This window comes from Apteryx mantelli, chromosome 12 (assembly GCF_036417845.1).
Source record: "Apteryx mantelli isolate bAptMan1 chromosome 12, bAptMan1.hap1, whole genome shotgun sequence".
NCBI classification, from domain to species: Eukaryota; Metazoa; Chordata; class Aves; order Apterygiformes; family Apterygidae; genus Apteryx; species Apteryx mantelli.
In genome coordinates this window covers 25,829,080-25,854,148 of record NC_089989.1, presented here as the reverse complement: position 1 = coordinate 25,854,148, position 25,069 = coordinate 25,829,080, and the positions used below count along the sequence as shown (strand labels likewise).

The 25,069-nt window shown below is 44.0% G+C and overlaps 1 protein-coding gene across 1 annotated transcript in view; it reads right to left on the bottom strand.

The window, feature by feature from the left end:
- Positions 1–25,069, bottom strand: part of LOC106497361 (contactin-4) — a 344,686-nt gene that overhangs the window by 42,230 nt on the left and 277,387 nt on the right. The window contains exons 12-13 of the mRNA XM_013958278.2: positions 22,977–23,127; positions 341–468 (exon numbers count right to left, since the gene is read on the bottom strand). Of these exons, the coding sequence (XP_013813732.1) occupies positions 341–468; positions 22,977–23,127 (279 nt within the window). The remainder of the gene's footprint in view (positions 1–340; positions 469–22,976; positions 23,128–25,069) is intronic.

The following is a 25,069-nucleotide window of genomic DNA, read 5'->3' as shown; positions in this document are numbered from 1 at the left end:
GTCAGCGATACGGCCCAGGGACTTGACTTGGTATTACAATTCCCATATTGTATGCAGTAGAATTTTATTTCCATGTGAAAACACATGCATTAACTTGCTGCAAGCAGCATTATTTAGTGTGACCACGAGCACATCTGTGCTCTTGACGTTATCTTTGACACGTACGGCTCAGCAAATTCCTGATATACAAGAGAGCCTGACTGCGAAAGACACTTCAATTCCCATGGGGTCCAGTCGCATCAGGATCAAAGGAAAAAGCAGAGGCACGTGCGTGGCTTCTGCTGACTCGCTTAGAAATTAAGATGGAGTATCAGTCATATGTAATAAAAACTGCAATTACCTTTCACAAGCAAACTGCCAGTGCTGCTGGCTGTCCCAAAGTGGTTTGTTGCTACACAGGTGTAACTTCCAGCGTCTGATTTAGTCACATTGACAATTCGGAGGCTTCCATCATCCAACACAGTGATCCTAGGAAGACAGTCAGGCACAGACGTTATATATTTTTTAAGTTACCATAAAATTCTTTTGAGTCTGCATTAATTATTTACAGTTTGAACAACAGACAGTCCGTTGCCAGTCAGAGGGAGTTTAGCTGACAGAAATCTCTTCAGACGCAGTTCATAAATAGTGAATGCATCATTTATATGAGTTGTCTCTGTCTTTACTTGAGGGCAACTTTAATTTACACACCAGCAGCTTGGGCAGGTTTTATGTGAATCTGTACTTTGATATTCAGTGCTCGCCAGGACAACCCTTGCAACATGCGGTACTCAGGCTATGCCTAAAAGCCTAGACGCTCGCTGCTTAGCAATGTAGAAGCCGCTACGGAGCAGATGCAACGAAGCAGGTGTTTCACTGCTGCTTTTTTCAAGACGGCTGACGGCTTTTTGGCAAGGGCACCACAGTGCCAAGTTCCTCCTCCTTGCCCTCCGCCTCTCCGCGTGCAGTATAACTCGCCCCAGGGCGCCTATCTGCAGCTGCCCCTGCAGGTTAAGGGGACCCGCCGGCGTTCCCGGGCCCTCGGCGCGCGCACGCTCCCGGCAGGGAGAGCTGCGATCTGCCGCGTCGCGCCTCCACGGGGCGCCGGGAGGCAGGTGACGACTCCACGTTAATTCCTGGGGTGATTCCTCGCCCCTGCTCTCATACCTCTTACTTCAGCATCGTACAAGGCCTGTATTCAAGGGTTTCTTGGTTCTCAGAGTTAACTTTGTCTTCTACTGCATTTTCTTTCTCTCTGCTCTACGTGAAGGCAAACTAGAAATGCTGATCTCTGTGAGTAAAGCCCTTCAGTCTTAGGCCAAGTATTTGACTAGAAGCACCAAAATAAGAGTTTCTTGTGCCTGCGGAGGCGAAGTATTGGGCGCGTCCGTTACCCAGTTTGTGTGTGATTCAGAACAGCATATGGCATGACAGCTCTGCTGGATCCGATGCCTTCTCCGAGGCCAAGCAGTTACTGTCACTTTGCAACTCCTAAAACTTACACACTTTCTCATCGAATGATCTGCTTTGTGGAAGTTTGGGATCTGCTCTTCTTTGGGAGTCCTGCCGTGTTGCTCACCGTCCGTGTGGCGCAGGTGTTGCACCCCTGCAACGTACTACAGAGCTACAAGCAGACAGCTACTTTCTTTGGGTACTGGGATTCCCCCAAGACGCAGCGAATGCCACGTCTGAGGCTCCCCGGGAGTCTCGCTCTCTCGGAGCCCTCCAAGGAGGTCACCTCGCACGTGGCGGGAGGGTCCTGCCCTGTCCATGGGCACGGCCTTCTGGCCTTGTCCAAACACAGCCCTGTCTTCCTGGCGTTTTGTTCCAAACAGTGTCCTATACCAAGTCCTTCTTGTACATTACTTTGTCACGGTTAAAAATGACTGCAACAGAAACAAAAGGATTTTGTTCCAGGTGAAACAAAACATTTCGTTTAAATTATTTCTTCCCTTACCTCAATTTTTTTGGCAAGAAAAATTGTCATATTTAACTTCTTTTGGGGCTGAAGGGATTCTTTTCCCTTCCCCCTGACACTTTTGGTTCAGTGCAAAAGTAATTATTTGCCGAGCTGCTCACAACTGGGTGCTATACTCTGGAGACAAGGCAGAAGACACACGGGAGCAACAAAAGAGCCTGAGTCGCAGTGAAAATTTTAGCTATTATTCATCGCGATACCCTTATATATTCTCAAGGAAATTCCAGAATCACAGGTGGCACCCAGTCAACATGGTCATTACAGCTGGTTATTACACTGTTAAACAACCGTGATTTTAAGTGTGCAAAAATAATCTTTGTCCAGTAGCCTTTTGTGAACACAGAGGTGTTTTGCAGCTAACACCAAACCAGTTTAATCCTGCCTCTTCTCTAATAACCTGTTAGAAGACAACTCCCGTAAGCAGCGGAAGAGACGACTACGTGCGTCACAGGACCCAACGCTGACCACCCGCTGCCGTACAGATCGGCCTTGCTCCCGTCTCCTGGTATAGTCCACACGCAGTTACTCTGCGCCGAGGGATCCGGCCCCCTTCGGCAGCAAGCCGATCCCGCTCCCCGCGGCGCTCCCCAGCTCGGCGCTGCAGCGAGAGGCAGAGCTGGCGACCACAGCGCCGCGCTGGCGGCAACCAGAGAGGAGGCATTAGCCGAGGTCCGGCAGCAGTTATGGGCTATCACTGCACCACAGCAAACGTACCAAAGCGGACGAAAACAGGAAAAGCTGTGCTCTCAGTTCTCAAGGATTTCTTACCGTTGAGATCACTGAAATGGCTTGTGAGGAAACCGAAGAAAGACATCTGACTGTATTTACCAGCAACTTGTTCGGGATCTTGAAGGAATAAACATGTTATTCCTCTTTGCCAAACTGTGTAGTGCTAAGAAAACCTAGTTTTCTTAGAGAGAGTTGGGAACCAAGGGCAGGATGGTGGAAAACATATAAAATGGCACCAGGCATCACCCGTCTTCAACGGCATGCTGAGTGCTCTTAGTCACCTGCATCACACCAGGTCTGGTAAAAGCAAATTTCCACCATGCCAGCGACAGTCAGTTCAGGTACCACTCCGCAACTCCCGCACAGCCTTCGTTGCTCCCTCTCACTGAAATAATTTCAGATCCGACCTTTTTAATGGCAACATAAGCACAGGACTAGAAGGTCACTGAGTTCACTCCCTCTTGCTGAATGCAACCACAACATACAATCCCCCTTTGATATCTACTGAGCTCTATTTTAAAACTTACTCATTTTTAAACGTTCCTGGAGCTGTTCCAGAACCTCTGTAATCCTGTTCTTTGTAGCCTTGTAGTTCTTGATTGTAACCAATCAAGCTCTGTGCAAGTGGATTGAGAAATCGGGATGAAAGAAATTTAGCAAACAATACTTTCATGCAAGTTACAGCATGAGTTAACGCTTCTCTAAGAAGTGACTAAGAGTTTGAGTTTCCTTCCAGTGATAGCACCATGTGAGGAGGAGGAAGATGGTACAAGATGCTTTGACAGGAGCCATCCAATCTCCCCTCTGGCTAGTGTTTTCCTGATCTGCAGCGGCGCAAAAACAGGCAGGCCAACGAGGAGAGAACAGGGACAGAGGTTATATTTCGCACGTCAAAAGTAGTGATATTAATAGAAGTTTTGCAACTGGCTTATAGGTCTCTAAATTGTTGCAGTCAGTAACATTCACTATTGTAATTTGTTTTTTGCAGAAGTCCAGTGCCATATATTTGCTTCTGCAGCAGTTGCTCCAGCTCAGTAATTGGAAGAGAGCAGTATGTTGCTACTTGTCTCTTGTTTTCATCACTGTGCTGGCACAAATCAATGTCTGTATTACATTAAATGGGTACTGGAACATAGGACTTGCCATACTGGCCTCTCGCAGAGCAGCCTGGACGGTGGCAGCACCAGGAGTTTCCAAGGATTCACTTATTGCAGTTATTAATTTCAGTTCTTTGGAAACAACAGCACCTTTCTGAAAGCTGAAGGTGCCCTTGGCACATTAAAATTCAAATCAATATAAACGACAGAAACAAGCTCAGCAGTATGCTCCAGCTCAGGAAGGACCACCCGTCCCCGGCCCTACACTCAAGCCAGGAAATGCACATCATTCAAAGATGAGTCTCCTGAAACTCCTTTACGTGTAATATAGAAGCGGTCCATACAACCAGGATAGACTTAGCCAGTAGACGAGCAACAGAGTCGTGTGTCAGAAGACCTTGATTCAATATCTTATCTGCCACTGCTCTTCTGCTACCTTCAGTGAGCCATTTACCTTCTTTTTACTATCTTTTTCTTAATATTAAATATGGGAAAGACTATGATATCTGTGGAGTTAAAGTATTAAATAAGTTCTACTGAATCTTAGTACAAAATAAATGTATTTTAGATCTTATTTCAGTACAGCTGAGATTTTATTTCTGTTGATCTTATTTCTGTATGTTTCTATATGGTCAAAAACTACTTATTGCATGATCTTTTCCATGGATGATGCATTTTAATTATGTCTCTGATCAAACCAACTTTAATTTCAAATTTTAATAGCTTTTCTGTCTCTGTCTTCCCAATGCTATTGGTTTCCTTCTAAATCGTCTCCATTTCCAGCTTGTGGTAAATGTGGAATGGCTCACTCAAGGGACGTTCTTTGGATGAGGTCAGTAAATCCACCATCCGCTTTGGGCACATCTCAGGGAGTTAGTGCTGTCTTTATTTTCTTCCATTTCTAAACTGAAAGTCATGGGTGGCTGGCTTTAAAATTTGAGCACAGGGATATCTTTTAACTCTGATAACACGCAGCAAAGAGTTCAATAGGGATGTGCATAAAGGTCCCTCAACCCACTCCCCGGAGCTTCTCCAAGAACCTTTCATTCTCAGCTGGCACCTCAGTAAGTAATTCCCTGCACATTCCTGTAAGAGACCAGCATTCCAACTGACAAATAATTGTGAAGTTAACTGAATTTTTTAAAATAAATCAGACCATTAAAATCTTACTGTGACTCATTGATTAGAAGCCTTATGGTTATGTGGTTCTTTCTGCTGAAGGTGCTTTTCTACACTGAATGTTTTGTCCTTTAATTTGAATCCAATGTGCTAGAAGGTAACGAGTAATTATTTTAACACTTTGAAATTTGTTACAGTTAGTTGAGAAAGTAGGAATGACTTTCACTGATTTTGCTACTTCACAAATTTTCTTTGTAGACATATCTGCATTAAACAAGAGGAAAGGCTCAATTTAGCCCATTGAAGGATCTCAAACTGCTAATTGGGTTGAAAGCAAACATCCCTTGATCAACCATTTTAAGCAGTTTGGTTGAAAAAGTTCTTTCAAGGAACAAGTTCAAATTAAAAGAAACACTTTGTTCTTCTTCTGAAGTATATTCCCAAAATATTTTCTAATAAGATGCCTAGGAAGACATAAAAGTAAAGCCACATTTCCCATAAATGTATGTATTGCTTGAGAATAATATGTCAGTTGCTGAATACACATCCCTTTAAACCACTACAAACTCAAAATGAGCTATTAACTTGATATTGGATGTGCTGGGTTCCCTGACACCACTAATCACAACGCTGGTGAGAAGAATTAAAAACGTAACTCTGCTCCTGTACAGGCTAGTGCATTGGTAAGCTGGCATTTAGTCACTGCTGGTATCACAGAATAATGAAAGAAAATAAAAGCACCAATGTGGAAAATAAAGATGATGTAAGATATTTCAGCATCCTTATATAAAGAAAGGTCATCTATTTTAAACATACTACATCATTCGTAAGAAAGAATTGGTTGGTTTTGGTTGTCAACAGGAGACTTCGTATCCACAGAGAGTAGAAAAATATCTGAAATTAGAAGACAAAAGGATTGTTTGTTTCTTAAAAGGAAACTTTGGGTTCTACCCAAGGAAGAGCTGACCTTGTCATTTTTTGATCAAAAATCTTCTGGGGACAAAGGACCTTTAAAAATGCTGAAAACATTCCTCCCTAGCCTTCCCTGGCCACTTTTTGCTGTGGCAGCAGCACATGAAAAAAGCTGCAAGCTGAACACTTCATATTAGACACCCTAAAGAAGTCTTTTCCAAAATTGATACGTACACAGTTTTCATGACAGCTTCTCGTTGGTGCTATGTAATCAATGATTGCGAGTGCCCTTTCCCAGCTCTGCAGGAACACGAGTGTTTTCAGGCATTTGGTTGGTTGGTTGGTGAGAACCGTGAAAAACACGATGGAGAAAGATGCACCAAGACATCTTTATGGAAGAAAAATACCTAAGTGCATGTTACAGAAAAGGGAGCCGGAGCGGGCAGAGACCTGCTGGGGGATGGAGGAGGTCAGGCAGCGCACAGGCCTCTCCTGGAGCGGCAATATTAGGAAAAATATCACTGCTTAATCCTTTTGGTGTGATTTACTATCTCATATTTTTCACATCTTAATACCTCTGCCATGCTGGTCTGTTGCCCATTCGCAGGCTCCGTTACTTCCAGCTCTGAATCAAGCTCGATAGCTCCAATTCACGCAGCTCTCTGTAGCATTTCACATTGCTGGGTGAGGTTCCCGGGGGCAGAGAAACGTTTTTCAGTGAGTAACATATATATTTAGAGATAGAATAAGTCCCACTGAGATCAGTATGAGTTTTATTACTGACGCAGTGCAAACAAGATCAAGCCCTTCTTTGGAATATACGCAATAACTGAAAACTGCAAAACTCCCAGAGCACATCGTAGACCTGAGTATCAGCCATCACCGCCAGCACAGCTCCAAGGAAACCTGACCTCTGGGTGTCTGATTGCACCACGTGGATCTACCAAAACATGCTTATGAGCTGTTGGTCAGTTTTGACCCCCCCACCTCGATAGAGTCTTTGCTTAAAAATCCTAGACTTACAATATTTATTGTAACACCCCGGCCCAAGAAGCTTGCTTCATTAAAACAAAAACTACGAGGGTCCAGGAAGCAAACGTAACAGCACTGCGGAGCCAGAAACTGAAGAGCTGCACCCACGCCTGGCAGGCAGCAGGGAGAAGGGAAGCCTCTGTACGGATAGGGAGCACGCTCACGCGCTAACCTTTTCACTGTGAATTATTTACAGACTCACAAAGCACACGCGACACCAGCAGAAGATCTGCACCAGACAAATGATATTGCAGCTATCCCTCAATACGTTGCTGTCAACGTGCCCTCTGCTCTTCTGCTCAGCAGATGGAAGCGGGGAATATGAATGGACTACAGAGGCAGTGCATATGGCAGGCTAAGTGCGTGACATTAACAGTTACCTTCCTCAGGGACACAGCGCGCAGGCGGGCTGCAGAGCTGCTGGCTTGCCTGTTAGAGCTGAATGCTTCTTTGCAGCAAAGTACTCATAATTATAAAGGGACTTTTTTCTTTCAAATGGGCTTATCAGTACGCTGCAATGAAAGAAGGCACGTTGCTTCTTATTTGACAAGTTTAGTATTTTAATTTATGAAATACAAGCACAACCCTACTTGCTTTCACTGTTGATTAAACATAAACATCAGAAATATTTCATGCCTAGCCAAGTGGATATTTTTAATTTCTGTTCCCCAGGAAACAATGCTTAGGATGTCTGATCCTTTTTCTATTACAGGGAGAAAAGATGTCTTAGAGTAAGCATTTAAATGAATGGCAGCTGGAAGAAACACACGCTGAGTGCAATTTCAGATAAAACTATCATTGATCCCTTCATGTACAGCCTTTGTGGCAGTGGTTGACATGGCTATTGCAAAGAGACTGTGGTGCCAGAGTTCTGCTAAGAGATGATCTGTCTTCCAAGAGAAGATTTAGGTTAAATGTACCTGGGAAAAACAGGGTGTTTCAGCCTGCATGATGAATGGTCGGTTGTCCATCCACTGGAGCCTTCCATGGGCAGGGGGACCAGAAGCGCAGGGAGAAAGCACGAGTGCCAGACAGACCAAACGGATCAGGCTGAATTCTCAACAGCACATTGGCTCCGTCTTTACCCATAACTCATGGGCAGCAATATCTAGAGCAATTTTTAGCCTAACAACAACTTTGCTCTATGCCACAACTCTACTGCAAATGTAAATGATTCTGGGCAATTGCATTATTTATCAAATTATTTCTATCTCATGTCTTTGTAGCAGTTTATTACCCTTTTAATAATGCTTCCCAGGCAATGAGGCAGAGGCTGGGATTATTAAAATGATCTCATAAAAGCAGTATTGGCCATTAGGCTATTTCAGGAAAACACAGAGAGATTTAGAAATGCTCACAGGTCTGAACGCACAGCCCTGCCGAGTGCAGGTTCGTTGCTCACCGTACCGTCCTCCCCGGTACCAGGGCACCGCTCTCAAGCGGCTGCTCGGCATTGCGGAGAGCGGGCTGGATCGCAGCAAGCTAGGGATTTCCGTGACCTGTCTTCATGCGCGACTACAACCGTTGTTACGTAAATAAGTAACAGCAAGGTTAGGACTTTCCACTGCACAGCGCTCGCCCCCACTGAAGCACAGGCTGCCGTTGAAGGAAGAGTTTGGGGCTCCGTGCAGTGCCCTCGGTGGCCCCTGATGAGCGAAGGCAGGAGAGGGAGAGAGGCGAGCCTCGAGCCAAAACACCCGCCGGCTCCCCGTCGCTCCCACCCGCGACGCTTCTGCCTCGGCGCAGCTCGGCGCAGAAGGGGCCGTACCTGTGCTGCTGCCGACGAACGCCGCGGAGGATCCCCATCAAGACACGCAAGCCAGGACAGACCGAGACAGGTTCTCGTCCAGTGTCGCCATTCGGCGACGTCCGGGTGAAGCACGCCGTCCGCGGGAACTGCGCTACGGCGTTTTTTATTTCATCACCAGTCTAAACTGCCAGCTGACCCAGTCGTACCGCGCAGGCCGGCTTTTAGGGATATGCAATTGTTTGCCCAAGACCTGTTGGGTTTGATTTAGACAACCACCTCCACCTACAGCTGCTGCAGTACTTGTCTGCAACTGCTTGTCTTTTCACGGTTCACAGAAAAGCCTGAGCTAATTTAGAGCCTCAGTCAAAGTCCATTTAATTTAGGACATGTCTTTCTTCTGGTGAAAGCAGGCATTAGATAAGGCCTTACTTATCCATGACAACTGGCAGATCTCTTAACAGTAAACTCCCTATAATTAATTTTCAGGTAAGAACTATATTTGCTCAAAATAACTGAGGTAGAAATCTGTCCCATTGAGTCCAATAGAGAATTTCCCAGAAGCTTTGCTGGAAATGCATTTTAAATGGCATTACAGAGCCGGAGCATGCAGGAGCTGAACTCCTGAGATCGTAGGGGGCACAACTGTGCTGGACTGCCAGAAAAGATGAGGAAAGTATAAACTGTAATTCTTTCAGATTACCATAAAAATATAAATATTATTTGAGAGAGAAAAATAAAACAGATTTTACTCAGATCAATATTTTTGAGAAAACAGTAGGGGCCCCTTTTGCAAGCATGAACAACATAACTCCACCAAATTCAGCATCAGTTTATACCAGTCGAGAATCTGGCATCCAAAATTCTTCACGTAATTTTCCTTCTCAACCAACTGTTAATCTGCAATGAAGGAGCAGTCCAAATAAATAAGCTTGAATCCAGCATATATTAATATCTGTAAGCATGGAAGTTGTGTTTTGCCATCATCCTCTCTTTTGTCTGGAAATTTTTAAGACAAGTATGAAACTGATGCAACCTCATCCTGAAGGAACAGGGTGGCAGGAGGGAAAGAAGGGAGCGTTTACAGCTATTAAAGATTTCATGTAAATTGTTTAAAGATGCCTAGGGTCATAATTCAAATATATAAATATCTCTAGGTTATCTAAGAAGAACAGCTTATCTTTCTTAAGGGATGCTGATAACAGGGAGAAACAAATGGAAACCAAACACAAATGCTGCTAGGATCCCTGAAGGAAAAGAGGGAGCTGCAGTGAATTTCAAATAATAGAAAACCTTTTGTCTTCTGTTTCCACTGACTTTTCATAACACAAAAAATTAAAATAAATACTGTAAGAAAGACCAAGTCATGAAAATAAATATTTGAGGAAGCAGGTTTGAGTAAAGCAAGGGAAAGCTCATTTTTATGGCTTTCATTCCTTAGACATGAGGCAATGATAATTTGAGCTATATGGGAAGATTTTGCGAGTCTGGAAGGGTCAAATGGTGCAAAGTGCCAATTTTCTATCGATTTTAGTGGGGAATGAAGACGACCCCCTCTGAGAAAGGGCCCTTCTGGCACAATTCTTCAACTTCACAGTCTATTTTTACAGACTGATCTGGCGGCGCATCACAAAACGTGACAGCCGCAATGGCACAGTGAAGGACGGGGCTGACCACGGCTCGCAACGCACCCCAGAAAGGGGGTTTCTAGACCCACGGAGCCCCTCGGGAAACTGAACGCCGGTGCGACGGGATCCCGCACTGAGCAGCCCAACACTCCTAGGAATTTCCTCCCTGGAGCAGCTCCTTGCCGGCCTTGGGGAGCCTGGCAGTGGCGGAGCAGGAAAGCAGACTTGCAAACTGCCCCGGGAAAGGTGAAAACGTGTTTATTCAGTTTGTTCCCAGATATACACCACTCGCCCATAAAGTCCTCTCTCTCGCACAGAAGTGCTGTGAATCTTGCACTAAAAACCAGCAGGTGCTGTGAAGCCACTACTTCATTCTGTCTACCTACCGCTCGGTGAAATACTTGCTATGCTCATTCTTCCACGGCAGCGACTATATCCAGAGGCAGAGAGATTAAGTGACTTCTCTTACTTTACAAGGAGGGACAGTGGCAGTCCTTGGGATCAAATTCGGGACGGCAGCCTCCAGCCACCATCCCCAACAACTCTGCACCCAAAGAGGAGAAGTCATCCTCCCCTATCCACAGCAAACGCTTTGGAGGTTTGAAGAACGTGAGCATTAAACAAACCTCCTCTGAAGCTCAAATATTATTTCCTTACGAGGGAAAATCCATACAAGCCCTCAGATTTTCTGAGAATCAGCTGCTGACACAAACCATTTTTGGAAGGATTCATGAGATTAGAACAGAAGCAGTAAACGCGCTCTCAGCTTATTTGTTCCAGCTGATACCATCTGAATAGAAGCCCAAAGGCATAGTCTTTCAAAGATAAGACATCTTTTCCTCTGGTTTCAACAAAAAAATGCCCACGGTACAAAGAGAAATTACCCACTCCACTTGTAATTGACATTAACGGAGATTTGAAAGACTCAAAGACAATGTAAACCACTTAAAAATGATTAAATAATTATCAAAAATATCACTGAGTCTGGTAGAGCCTCCAAAAAAGTTCATTAGAAATCCTTTTTTTTCCCAGTAGACATATAATTATTTCCTTGGATTTTAAACTCATTACATGAGTTTCTTCAACTGTAGCCCTAACTGCAAAATCATTATCTTCTTGTTTTTAATTACGAAAAGATCCAAGAGAAGAAGTATTTGACAAGAATTTTTTTCTTCAAAATGCTACAGACTTGCTAAAACCATTTTTTTTTTTAAATTAGAGGCCATGTATGAATCTGTACGCAAATTTCGAACTGCATTTAGGAGACTAATTACAGGCATTTATTTCTGAAAGCCTTGGCTACGGCGTGCGCTCACGGCGGAGAGAAACGCGCGGCGCTGCGGGGAGCCGGCTTGCGCCCGGCTCCGACACAACAGCACCGCAGGGAGGAACCCTGCCTTTCCTGGGGTGCTTTTACACAGAGGGAGAAATAATTTGCAGCCGTACGTACTGTACCCAGAGATGAATTTAATAATCAGAAAGACGAAACACCTCAAACAGGAGAAGCAGCAGCTGTTTAACAGCCCACAGCCAACGGTGGTGTTTCTGTTAAGGATGTGCGACCATGGGACGCATCTCCCGGCGCTCCGGAGGCCTGACGCTGCTCACACGGGTGCTGTGTGAACTCTTCGCTCCCTTTCTGCCCCCCCCGCAAGCAGGGCTGTACTTCGAAAAGAAAAAATTGTGACAAAGTGAAAAAGCCCATTGACATCTCTGGATTCCTTGGGTCGAATCAACACCAAGAGTCTGGTCATACCACGGCTGGGCTGTGTTAATAGGCTTGTTTAAGTAGTAGTAGTGGAGGTGGTAATAATGATGATGGTGATGAAAAATGTCCTACATGTATATCAATGCATACTACAATAAAATAACCCTTAAGATAATATGTGGTGAAAATAGCAACAGATTGCTGATGTTACAGCAGACTCTGTCAAGGTATTTGCCGTTTCCGGAACACCAGCTCAAATCTGGCACAGGTCTGAAGTAAATTCATTGACATCTGAAGTATGCTTGACAGCTTCCTAAAATGAAAGACTTAACTCCTAGTCAAGTAGTATCCTAAGGGCAAGATCACTCCGTGCACGTTGCACCGGCGAAAACGCGGCCCAAGTCGGCTGCTTGCCGCACTGCTGGAAATACGCACCGTGCAAAGGTCTGGCTGCCCTCGGGGCTGCTGCCCTGCCGCCGCGCTCGCGGAGCAGGCAAGGACGAGGGAGGAGAGACGTCAGTGCCCCCAGGAGAGGGCACGTCCTCTGGGTCACATGGACCAACAAAACACCGAGTTGGCGGGATGGCACTACACATAGAGTCACAGCATTTTCTTACGTTTCCTGACTTTTTTTTTTTGTTTAACCAATGAAAGAACAAATATATACTGCCTGAATATCCTTACAGTCATTTTTTTTGATGATCAGGTCTCCTGTATTAAGACAAGTTAATAGAGAATGTAAAAACCTCATGCTTCTAAAGCAATAGATCATCTGTTCCTATTTAATTTGTCGTCGGTTAAAGGAAATCGTTTCCTAGCTGCACACGAGTAAAGGAGTGAACACCTGGCAAACTTCAAGGACGAGTCCAATTACTTTATACACACAAAATAAAATGGCACCAAATCTGGAATCTAGTAATTCTCTAACCCTTCTCAGATAACATTTCAGTAGAAACATCTGCTCAAAAACAGAGGGTGAAGGCAATGCAGCAACGAATTGGAATTGCCAACTTACTACCAACACTGATGAAAGCTGAAACCATTAGAAAGTTAGTGAAACAAAACAGACGAACATCTAAGCCTTGTGGATAGTCTACTTATAGGATTAGGCATGCAAACATACATACTACGGCTATCTCAAACTACCAGTGCAATGAGCTTTATCATCCTTGCCAGATACGTACAAAGAAAAGAACAGGTCCACCTAACCACCCTGCTTAAGAAGCATGGAAAAGTAAGTGACCTGCTCCTAAAGAAACTATAGCAAAACTGGCTAGTTTTCACCCACGGATTTCAGATCACACGAATCAATATTTTTTAGTGTTAGCACAAAGCTCCTGGCCAGCTTCACTCGTCCCTGAGAAGCAGGCAAGTGCTGAAGCCAGGCAACTCGATGGTCGGCTGCTGTGTCTCACTTCCAACCCAGCCTGGGAGCCAAAAGAGCAACGAGGGGCTGGGGGTCAGCTCCGATCACAACACCCCAAGCTAAACCCGGATTCTGCGAGGAAACCAGGGATCCTTTAAGACAACTTCACCGAGCCTAGGACATCTGCTTCTCCAGGCCCTCTGACCATCGAATCAAGTGGTTTCTTTGTTCCTTTCAGTTCTCTTTTGAAGAAAACTGGTTAAAATAAGTTGACGTGCCAGTTATTTCAGATGCTCCAATGAAGTAAAGCCATCTTACGCAACTGTCTTTGAAAACTAAGATGAATGCTGCATTGTCAATTCAAACCTCAAGAAGCTATTTGCAGGGTGTCATTTTTCATTTTGCCTAGGCAGGATGTAATGAAAAAACAACAAGTTATTGATGATTTGGTTACCTGTCTGCCTTAAAGAAATTGCGCAGGTGCTTTACTTAAAAAAAAAAAAGAAAAGAAAAAAGTAAAAAGTCAACACAATTAATGCAAAACAATGATAGGAAGCATCCTTTGAGATTTTCTTTTCTGCTGAAGTGTCACTGAAGTGCATGTCCAAAAGCACATGCAGACAATTCATCTCTCAAGTAATCAGTATAAAAATATTATCATGGTTTGTACATCAGCACCAGACTGGAAAAGATGTGTTGTCTGTCCCACTGCCATTTTCTTTCTGGCTGTTTAAAGCAATTAACTACTAATTAGGAAGTTTGAGGCAATAAATAAAAAAGTTGGAATTTATACAACTTTTTAAATGCAAGACACACTGAAAGGGTAGGGGAAAAGCTATTTGCCTTTCTTTTCTTGTCTGATTTCACTATTTTTCCTTCTCAAAATGGCATAGTACCAAAGTGAATATACTGTTAAAAATTCTGTTACAAAAATAATTGCTAATCTGAGTGGACTGTAAATCAGCAGTCCTAGCGTGGGGATCCTTAGCATTTTATCTTTCCAGGGAGAAAAGCTTTTTGAACCACTTAAAAGTGCAGGAGGCAGAAAATAATTTAGATGAGACCATTTTGGGTCTCCTCCACCACCAAATCACTTCAGCTCTTGTAAACGACAGGAAACTTAGCTAAGTATATACTTAAAAATTTGGAATAAATTGTCAATGCTTTCATAACTTATGTAGCTCACTCATATCAACTGCAGAATTAGGTCTTGCTTGCACAACTGAAAACGAATACTCAAATTGCTCAGACGGTTCAGCCCTGTAAACGCAGAAATGCAAACGAAAGGAGGAAAATGCGGGCGGATTTCAGCTAACTACTTTCTTTTGGGGAGGAATGACTGCCGGTTTGGGGTTTACCTTAGAAGTTCTGCCTGCTTTACTGGAAAAGGAACATGCAGGCTGGGATTTTCAGAGTAGGAGAGGAACCAATTACTGAATTTAGTCAGAAAACAGGTGACAAACCACCTCACCTCCCCGACTGTCCCAGCCAGGCGCTACGGCGGCCCCGGGGCTGCTCAGCGGGAGCTGGGAGCGTGCGGGGACACGCGGTACGGACTCACAGTGCTCGGCGGCGGCGGTCTTCCCCTGGTGAACACGGCCGAGGGCACGGACACCTAACGACGGGCTAAAACGCCTCCGGAAACCTGGGGCAGCGCGGGGAGCTGAACAGAGGTCTGCACTCCCCTCCCGCCTCGCCTCCCGCCCATCCTCTCCGCTTTCCTCCCTTCCAGCCTCACAAATTCGCTTCTTATTTTCACTAGTTCCTCAGGCACCAGGCTGGAGACTTTTAAAACCGAACTTTCCTTTCCAGAGTGTTAATGACTCTAAGATACGGAGGACAGTGGTAAGGAAATACCTGCAAAAATCTGAGCCTAAATTACTTAAATCCTGAAGCACTTAAGCCACTTTTGAAAATGGATCTCGAGCACTTTCTGGAAGTGTCGTCCTGCCTCCCCGACATTATTTGACAAGGTCCGAGTTTGCCGGGCACTCTCTGTAATCCCAAATGCTGCCCTGAGTAAATGTCATTATATGCTGCATTTCTGTGCTTTTATTGGTTTTCACTTAAAAAAAATCCTCCTGCTTCAAGCAGCATGGCTTCGTGTGTGCATGAGTGTCCTTATATATCATGAAGCTTGTCAGGACTGCACGATAATGGGACCAACTGGGAAAATTTCCATGAAGATAGCGAGCGCGCCTGGAGTATCTAGGTCAGATCCTGCTCTAACAAAGTGCACTACGAGGGTCCCTTTATATAGAAACTTGGTTAATTAAGATAACAGATGTTGCTATTATACAAGTCCTAGTGACTGGCTGTTTAATTGGACACTTTCATATTCTTCGCTACCAGCACAGAACAGAACATCATTTGTTTTTTTATGATTTTTTCCCTTACAATTAAACTGAATAAACAATGCATGCACTGTATATTCATAGAAAAGAAACAGCTCTAATGATGTAAGGGCTTAATGTGAACGAGAATAAGAGAACAGTAATTTGTTTTTTGGCTTAAAAGTGCAATTATTTTTCTCTTCTGGACTGAGTACGTATTTGGGGGTAGGTAAATATAATATCCAAGAGCTTTAGGAGAACAGTAGAACTAAGAACATTGTGTATATACTTTAAACGTTCATTATTTCAAGGGACTACGCATTCGACTTTTTCATATACAAGTTCTTACCAAGTACACTAGGTAAGTGACAACATGACCCGGAGCCATCGGCAACTGGGAGACCGGATGGAGAAGCAATAAACGCCTGGATCTGAAGGCAAGACCTACTCACACGAGGTCCTATCATTTTCTCCTTGAATTTCAAAGCTCTCAACTAAACATGTCAGCGGGATTCCTGGACAGTAATACTAGAGCAAACTCCAAGACTGGTAGAAATATATTATCTCCCTAAACGAAAGCCACCCTGCATCTCCCGCACATCGCCTGCACTTCCTGAGTGGGGACCCCAGCAAGAACGAGCACGGGGGAAGCGAGGGTGCACCAAGAGGCCAAAACGCCGCGTCCCCCTGCCCTCCTCTTGAACCGCACCACGTACGGGTTCACTCTCCAATGGTCCCTGACACAGTCGCAGCGACTGATAAGCCCTTTCTGGTGCCGGCTCGTGCCAGAAGGGGAAATGACAGACTGACAGCTACAGTAAATTATTCTCTGAGAAATACATAAATGCAATTATCATCAAAGTACAGGCATGTCAATTAAAACAATTTCTCCAAGTCCAAGGCAAGCCTCCATAGTGGCACAACCGGAAAGGCTCGCAAGGAAGTTCATCCAAACCCCGCGTGGCCAGCCAGCGCCTGAGACACCCTCCCCGCACCACTCCAGCAAAATTATTCTGCACCAGCAGCAAAACGTCTCTCTTGAGCAATTCAATTAGGAATTTTCTTATGACATTATAACAAAACTGCCTTTGGTGGTATGTTATTAACAGACAATTCAATCTGTACAACAGAGTGACAAAATGCCCCAGCCTGTCAATGCAGATTACGGCGTCAGTCTGAGCTTTAGCCCTAACCCGAAGCACTCCTCCAGCTGACCTTGCATGACAAAACCTACAAATCTGTGGGGCTGCAATGTTGTTATTTATGGGATTACGGAAAATCATATGAAAATTAAGGGCGATTTAATTATTTTAAAATTAAGGGTGATTTAACTGTTTTAATTTATTTTAAAAATGTTTCCTGATATATAGTTCAAAGAAAATTAGAGTTCAATTACAGGACATTCCTCTAACGGCTTAGAGCGCGGGAGCAGCTGGGAGAGGACGTTATTTTAATTTCAGCTGGCAGTGCTCTGTGTAGCTCTAGCATTTTTCTCTAATCATGCACAGCCTGATTCTGTCTCCTGGACCCGTAAATCAGAATGAACTAGTCAGCGACTAGAGTGACTTCTGGTTTTCACGAGCGTGAGGATGAACCGCTTGCACTTACAACCAAGTACAATTCTCTGTGGGAACCACACTGTAATTATGAAGAAATCAAAAGCTTCCTATAATAAGATCACCTGAAAATAAAGGTTTTAAAACACAAGGTTTAGAAACAAATTTATATAACGTTGTAGCACTGGATGTAATTGAATTATTATTAGAGGATTAAGAAAATCCTGCAGGAACAATCTGCTGCTGTGACTTCCCCTCCGACCCCTGCTGATGAATAGTATATACAATTTAATGCTAGGAAATAATTGCCACAAATGGGAAATACAGTGAAACGTAAGATACTCGATCTGCAGCTTGCATTAGGAGTTCAGGAGTTTAAAGGAAAGGATCTCCATTAAGGAAACGACTTGCTTTCATTCACACCAGTATTATACAGGGGTCATTGCTTACGGGAAGTTTTTTCAGAACTATGGGTAACTATATATTTCTGGTTTATACTGGTAAAGCTCAGGTAAAATTACCCTCTACCATAAGACTCTGCAAGTCCCCTGACATCCAGAACAGATCCTGGGCTGGTTTCTGAGAGCGCCTTGGAGCAAAGTGCAGGTTTGAGTCACCTCCGCCTGCCGCGTGGAGGAGCGGCAGCTGCAGAAGACAAGGAGCCGCTGTGTTTTCCTTCAAAAACTCACTTGGAACTGACTACCATATTTCATAAAATGAGGAGGCTGAAGGCATAGGAAGATAATAAGATCAGAATGTCACTGATATTTAAATAAAAAACCAGGCTCTGACTCCTCTGGTGCATGCATTGCTCAGTTTGGGAGGTTTTGCACGGTTTTGAAGGGTAGCGCTCCTCAGGCAGCTGGGCAGAAACGTTCTCCGGCTTGATCTCACAGCGGCAAGTCCAGCATCACTTTTGATTTACGCTGATGTGGTGGGGACATGGATCAAAGAGAATCCATATAACAGGATTCCAGTGCTCCAAAACCTCTGTTCTCCTTCCGCTGAGTTAGAATAAAGAGATTAGACGCCAAACATATTTGGAAAGATGAATATAAAAGAACCAAATGGTGAGTCAAAAACATTAAGAAACCTCAAAAAAACCCTTTCTTTCTGATGGAATGATCTGACACATCCCCAAAGAGCCAGTGTAGTTTTGCAATTCTTATAAGACGCTTCTACCTCGAGCTCTTGTTGGTTTCTGGAATGATGCCACTGTTAAACTTACAGCGGGTATCTTTTTGACCGACTGTTTCATCCATGTGTGCAATACAAAAAAAGCTGATTTCAGACTTTTTATTTCAGACTGAGTGCATACCCATGCTGGTGATGACACTGTGAAGCCTAGACATTAGTTTAACACCAGTATCAGGGTCTGATGATTTTGCACAGGCCCAAGTTGGTTTCAGAAAGCAACCTGCAATCTGCAGAAAAAAAAGTAGCAACAGGAAGCTTAGGGAGACTAGCAACTGTCCTTGCACATACTGAGTCAGACCAATCTTCTTCACAGAAATTTTCGGTCAGTGGAGGGCAGTCTGAGCAGCTAAGCAGAAATGCGAACGAGCACACAACCCTCCCAAAGCTCAGAGGGCTTCTTGTCCAATGGCTTGAGTCCTGCCAGCTGCAGATCTCCACAACTGGCTCAAACTTCCAGCCTTTGTGCGCAGCAGTGTATATTGAAAGGGTAAAACTACTAGTACTCGAGCAGTGTGCAAAGTGAGTCCTAACACTATTTTTATGATATGTTCTCATGGTGCAGCCTGCACAGCTTTATGGTGACTATTTTGGTCAGGTGTTCCTACAGGAAAAGGTGTTCCCTGCACTCAAGCTTGGGTTTGCCGCAGGGGAGGTGGTTTTCAGTGAAGGCTCCTGTGCCGGCGGCGTGGAAGACGGGAGTTGCTGCATTATTAGCAGACTCGCCTGCTGTTCCTCTGCCAACGACCACGTCAGCCTGACGAGGCTGGTTTGTGCAGGGCCACATTAATAAGAATGAGGACCTTTCCCTTAGGAATGAAGACCCTTGTAACAGCCTTTTGGCAGAGAAGTGTGAAGGGAACACCAGGGACAGATAATGAACTCTGTATCTTTATCCATACAGAAATAGTCTTTATTTCCAGAGCAGAATTTGCAATATATCTATATCTTGGCTATAACTGTAGCTATACATACTTTACCTTCTGGAGTCGGCTACTAACATTACTTTGACCCAGTTAGGCCTCCAAGGCAGGATTTCCATTATTATGGAGATGAACTGTCTTTAATGACTGCAATAATATAATTGTTCTCCAGGGCAAAAATTCCTAATAACACAATTGTATAGTTCTCCAGCACTAGCAAGACAGACCTTCAGGGCAGGTTATTCATTAGGGGCGCAGTGCGCAGTAGCTCAGCCTCCAGAGAAGAATATGAAACCTAAAGCAATAAAGTTCTTTTTTCCACGATAGACTCTGCCTTCTGGGCAAACATCTAACACCACACTTAGCTTTGCCTCCTGGACAGTTGTAGCCTCCAGAGCAGGAATCCCAGCTGGAAAATCTGATGCATGTTATTTCTGTCTCCAGAAAGTAGCCCCTGATACTACACTCAAGTCTGAAAAGCCCCAAGAGAAAGGCTCAAGTGATTGCTACAGCATAAATCAAGGTAGGCCGTATATCAGAATTCAAAGCAAGAACTGACATGGTAACGTTATTTTTAAGTCCGCCTGGAACTGGAAGGACTATCTATACTGATTAACCTTCACATGCTCAAGTTCAGTTTGGAGAAGTATCCAGATGTTCAGGTGCTTCTCTGAAACTCAAAGGAATCTTTAATGTCAGCTAACTTGGAGACTTCATTTAAGTAGTTTCACCCATGCCTGTTGCAGAGTTCGGTTTTCTGCCCTCGATGAAAAGACCGCAGCAACAGCTTTTTTTGGGCATCTTTCTTCACATATTTCAACAGATTTTTCCAACAGCAAAGAAAGTTGTCCTCTGAAGCCCACACACAAGTGCTGGCGTAGGGATATACTAGGGCTGGAGTCCAGTCGATGCTGCTGCCCCCAGAGACTTAGGTACACCGGGGATGGCAGGGAGGAGAGGACGTTTTGGCAACCAAAGAAACCAGAACCAGAGCAATGTTAAGCAGACGAGAAGCTACTTGGCCTCTTGTGTCCCTGGCAAATCAGACACAGAGCTGCCGAAACAATGCCAGGATCACAGAAGACAACAGAATTTCTTAATTGCATGTTTCACACGGTCTCCAGCTACAGATTCCAGAGACGGCGTGGTTAATGAAAGCGACAAAGATGACTCAACGCTCTCATCCACAGGAGAGACACCACCAACTGTCCATAAGAATTAAACAGGCCCACTTGCCAAATCAAGCAGTGCTCATTTAGACGTTTAACCAGAGAGGCCCTGCTGGATGGAGCTGGAAAAACCCCAGGGCTGAACGAGCAGAAGATTTCACGCCTGCGCGGTCACATTTCACATCTGATTTCACATCTAGGGCTTGGTGCCCGATTGGGGAGACCCAAGCTGAGCAAGGTGTGCTCAGCAGCAGCAGAAACAGGACAGTGGCAGCCGACCCACCACTGCGACAGAGGCAAAAACGCTCCACGTTTCTGAATTGTGCATTTGAGCTCACTTCTAAACTTCTGGAGGGCCAGATGAGCAAGTAATTATATTTAAAACTCCTTCTCTTCGCCACTGCCCAACGTATACCTGGGCATGGGGAGTATGATAAACCAGCAAAAATATATACTATTTAGAAAACCTGCATGGAAAATCAATACTTTTTCCCAACTATTGCTTCACCAGGAAACTGAGACATATTTTTTGTCCATATAAAAGAACCTAATAATGCTTTCCCTCAGATCTTGCATTATTTAGCATGTTTTTATGACCATACCTGCCTCTTGTGTATAAGTCTCAGGTCATAGCTGAGGTCACTTACTTGCAGTAAACGCAATACTGGGATTTTCTAACACTCTGTGAATCAGTAGTTAACACAGTGCAGTGAATCGTTCCTCAAAATGATTTCACGGACATGAATGCACTTCAGGATATGCTCCGGTGGGGATTCTGTCAGGTCTATCTGGTGTGACTCCAGGCGATACTTCTCAGCAAGGGGAACTAATAGTACCTCCTTTCCCCAGCTGCCTATTTTCACAAAGCTTTGAAGAAACCTGTTAGTTTTCAGGTATCTCTTCCTCTCCTAACTTTTGTGGAAATTGGTCAAAACATCAATAACCAGTTCAAAAGTTACTTGGAAGGATACACAATGGCAAACAGAACCACCTAGACTTAAAGTACGACTGCATTCCTTTGGGAAGCCAGGATATAGTGGTTTCCACTATATCATAACCAAAACTTTAAGGAAGTTTGTAGATGAAAGAATAGTGCTAGAAAAAAAATCACTTCGCTGTCAGCATTACATAGTAGCGATAAGGCAAGAAACATAGTTGTTGACATTTTTTCCTTTCCCAATTCCTTGCTCAAATAAACTAATCCTTCATCTCCCACCCCTAAATTAAAATGAGGAGAAAAATCATTTATATCATGCTTAGGAGAGCAACTTCAGGGAAAAGGGCAAATTTCAGCTACAAACTTTGTTACTGAGGTCTGGGAGGAGGGCTGAGAACTCCCAGGACTGACATTCTAAAAATCCCTTTTTTTATACTTCCCCTTCTTTTCACAATCTTTACCAGGAGAACAAGCTATTTTAGTTCTAAAAATCAATGTATCTTGATATATTATAACTTTACCCTTGCACTGCTTAATACCCTGGCTGGTAGAAGAAGTTCTACATAACTTGTCAACCGACTCTTTTTATCCCAAGAGGTAAAGTCAAACAGTCCATAGGCAATAGCTTCCCGAAGACCAGATGACAGAAGCTATATAAATCAGAAATAGGTTGTTCATTGTTTTACTTCTCTGGCCCCAAATGAACTACAGCTTTTCACAAACTCTATCACCATGGTAAATATTTCAGTGTTCATTACAGGCAGGCAAGCTCGATGGAACAAGACTAGACTTTCCAAGATAAAAAACAGACCTGGTTTAAACTTTTAAAAATAACAGTTTTCTGTAATTTCTACCTCTTTGGCCTTCGCTAATAGGACAGGATTTTTCTCATCAACCTGTGGCAATGAAAGTGGTGCGTCACATCTGAGAGGTGCCGCAGAAGAACGGTCTCAGCTAACTCTCCAGTTTTCTCTCTCCAGGCACTACCCAAGCTAGGCAGCTAAGATAAACATCTCTACCCAGTAACAACAGAAATTAGCACTGCGTGCTAATTTAAATGGTAGGCTCGTACTTCCTCATGATGTTCTCTTTCGAATTAAAAAAAAAAAAAAAAAGAAAAAGATTTGGCCAGTCTGAAGAAGCTGTCTCCAAGTTAAGCGTCACGACTGCCAAATTAATTACCGGCCCTAAATAACTCCTATTTGCTGGGACATGGACTAATTTACCAGGGCAGTGTAATTTGCAGTGGAGACTTTCAGGGATATTATCTCCTGGGAAATTTTTTTTAAAAACAATGGATGTTTAAAGCAATCCAGAGGTAAAATATTTGCTTTTTAGAATGTATCTTTATCAGCTTCTTGGCAGGAATGCTTTAATAGTACACAGAGACTGGGAAACACACTGGGAGTAGAAATCTCACCCCAGCTCCCTGAGATTGAACGCTAGCTGTTTTCACATTTATTTGCAAGTCAATTTTGGGAAGCTATTAATGACAAATTTAGCTTTCATTTCTGAAAGCCCTTGGGTTGGAGCAAGCTAATGAAAGAAATGGTTACTTTAAGACATTACCTTTCATTTTCTCTTAGGATATCTCTTCCTTTCTTCCAAGAATAAGTAGGTCTGGGGGAAGCTTTTGGCTTACACTCTATGATCACTTCACCGCCCACTTTAACAAGAGTTAACTTCTTCAAGAATGTTTTGGAAAAGTCTGGACCGACAGCTGAAAGAAAAAAATAAAAACAGCTTAGAATTCACTCTGGAGAAACAAAGTCAGGCTCTTTTGAACATTAAAATATTCCAGCATTTCTTCTCACCTGTAATTCCAAAATGATCAGCCCTCATGAACTACATGCACATATGGAGGGGAAAAACAGGCACCTGAATGCTTCAGCACTTTGTTTTTTTAGAAATAAATATTCAACAACAAATTCAGGAAACTACCCTGGGCAGGTAGCAGAAATCAGTCGTCATACGCTATCTTACTTGGGGCAGCACCCACAAGAACTACCAGCGCATGAATTGTGTATTATACTTCCTTTTCTGTATCGTAACAGTGCGATCATCGCGTTGTCCAACATGGCTATGTGTAGGAACCAAAGCATAGGGGAAAGTTGTCACAAACACAGAACCCATATAATTAATTTGAAATGGTAATATTTCAAGAAACATTGATGTTTTTATGCTTAACACTCACAGTTGTTGCATAAACAAGAGTTGTTTATTTTAATGCTATAAAGGTGGGAGACCTTGCCGCAGCCAGGTCCTGAATCAAGCAGGACAAGGCAAGACGTGAGTAGTCATCAGGGTACAGGGTATCCTCAAATCACCCTTCTCCGTCCCTGCAGGGCACACTGCTCCGTTTTGCAAAAAGCAGTCACAGCATCATTGAGGCCAACAGCAAAGCCCTGCAGACAGTCTGCAGCCCGGCTGCGAGGCAGGCCTGGGAGAGAGGAGGCTGTTTGGCTTCCGATTCCCGCCTCAAAGGATTGCGAGCGATTTATTTGATGGGACCCTGTGATGGGCAGAGCTCTGAGGCGGCTGCATCTAGGCTGACGGTGGCAGTGAACTCCCCAAAGAAGACCGCAGGATTTTGTTTACATCAAGTGGGACAACTAATTTTTTCAGCAGAGAAAACTCAAAGCAAGTAGGTGAAACAGAACAAGGGTTGGACAACCCTTGCCCCGCTCATTGGGTTGAGGCTGACAGGAGCTTGCTTTCAGCCAGCTCAGAGGCAGCAAGTTCTGCCCAGGCCCCTGTGGTCACCAGAAGTCCTCTCCAGCCCCTTGCACAGCGCCTGTCTGCACCCTGAGCCTCCTGCCGTGCCCTCGCATCTCCCTGAGCTTGCAGCATTTTGCTTGGCTGTCTTTCGTGCTGCACCCTGCACCCTGCAAGTTTAGATCACTGTGCACTGCATCTGCTTGATACTCCATAAAATGAGCTAAACGTCCCCGAAGTAGCTGGGAGACAAAAACCGGCAGTGTGATACAGCAAGCAAATCCATTTTTCTTACAGTACCTCGTGTGCCTCCATTCTTTTGGCTATTATTCACGCGGCAAAGAGTTGAATACAGAAAATAATCCTACACTGATAATGGGATGGGGCATATGATCTAACAGATCTCTTCTGTCTCGCACTTTTATGAATCAGAGGTCACTAACCTCTGAGCTGGCTTGCTGTCTATGTCCAATCATGGATGAATCATCAATGCACCCAGTACTAGATCAACTATTATTTGTACCATATTTTTATAATTTAAACATCACTACTTTTGGAAATGAAATTTCACATGATTCTCCGTCCAAAATTTATGAGTGAAACAGATTTTTGAAAAATCTTGATATCTGCATCTCTGCAATGAACAGTTTAGACTGGCTTTTTGGGAAACATTCGCTATTTCCTTCTTGGTCTTGTGTGAGGCATGAGCTGTATGATACGGGCCCTATTCTGTGAGGGGTGATGAGCACAGCACTTACTGGGGGATCACAGTTCATGAAATCTGGTGGCAGGAGGAAAATCTGTTGTTAAATACGCAAGGTGTTCAAGCACTCAGCCACGGACTGAATCGTCAGGACAAAATAACTTATCTGCAGGAATTGCAACAAACCGTGTTCAGGTTGTGATATATTTGTGAAACAGTTTCTTTCAGCCATGTTCTATGAATT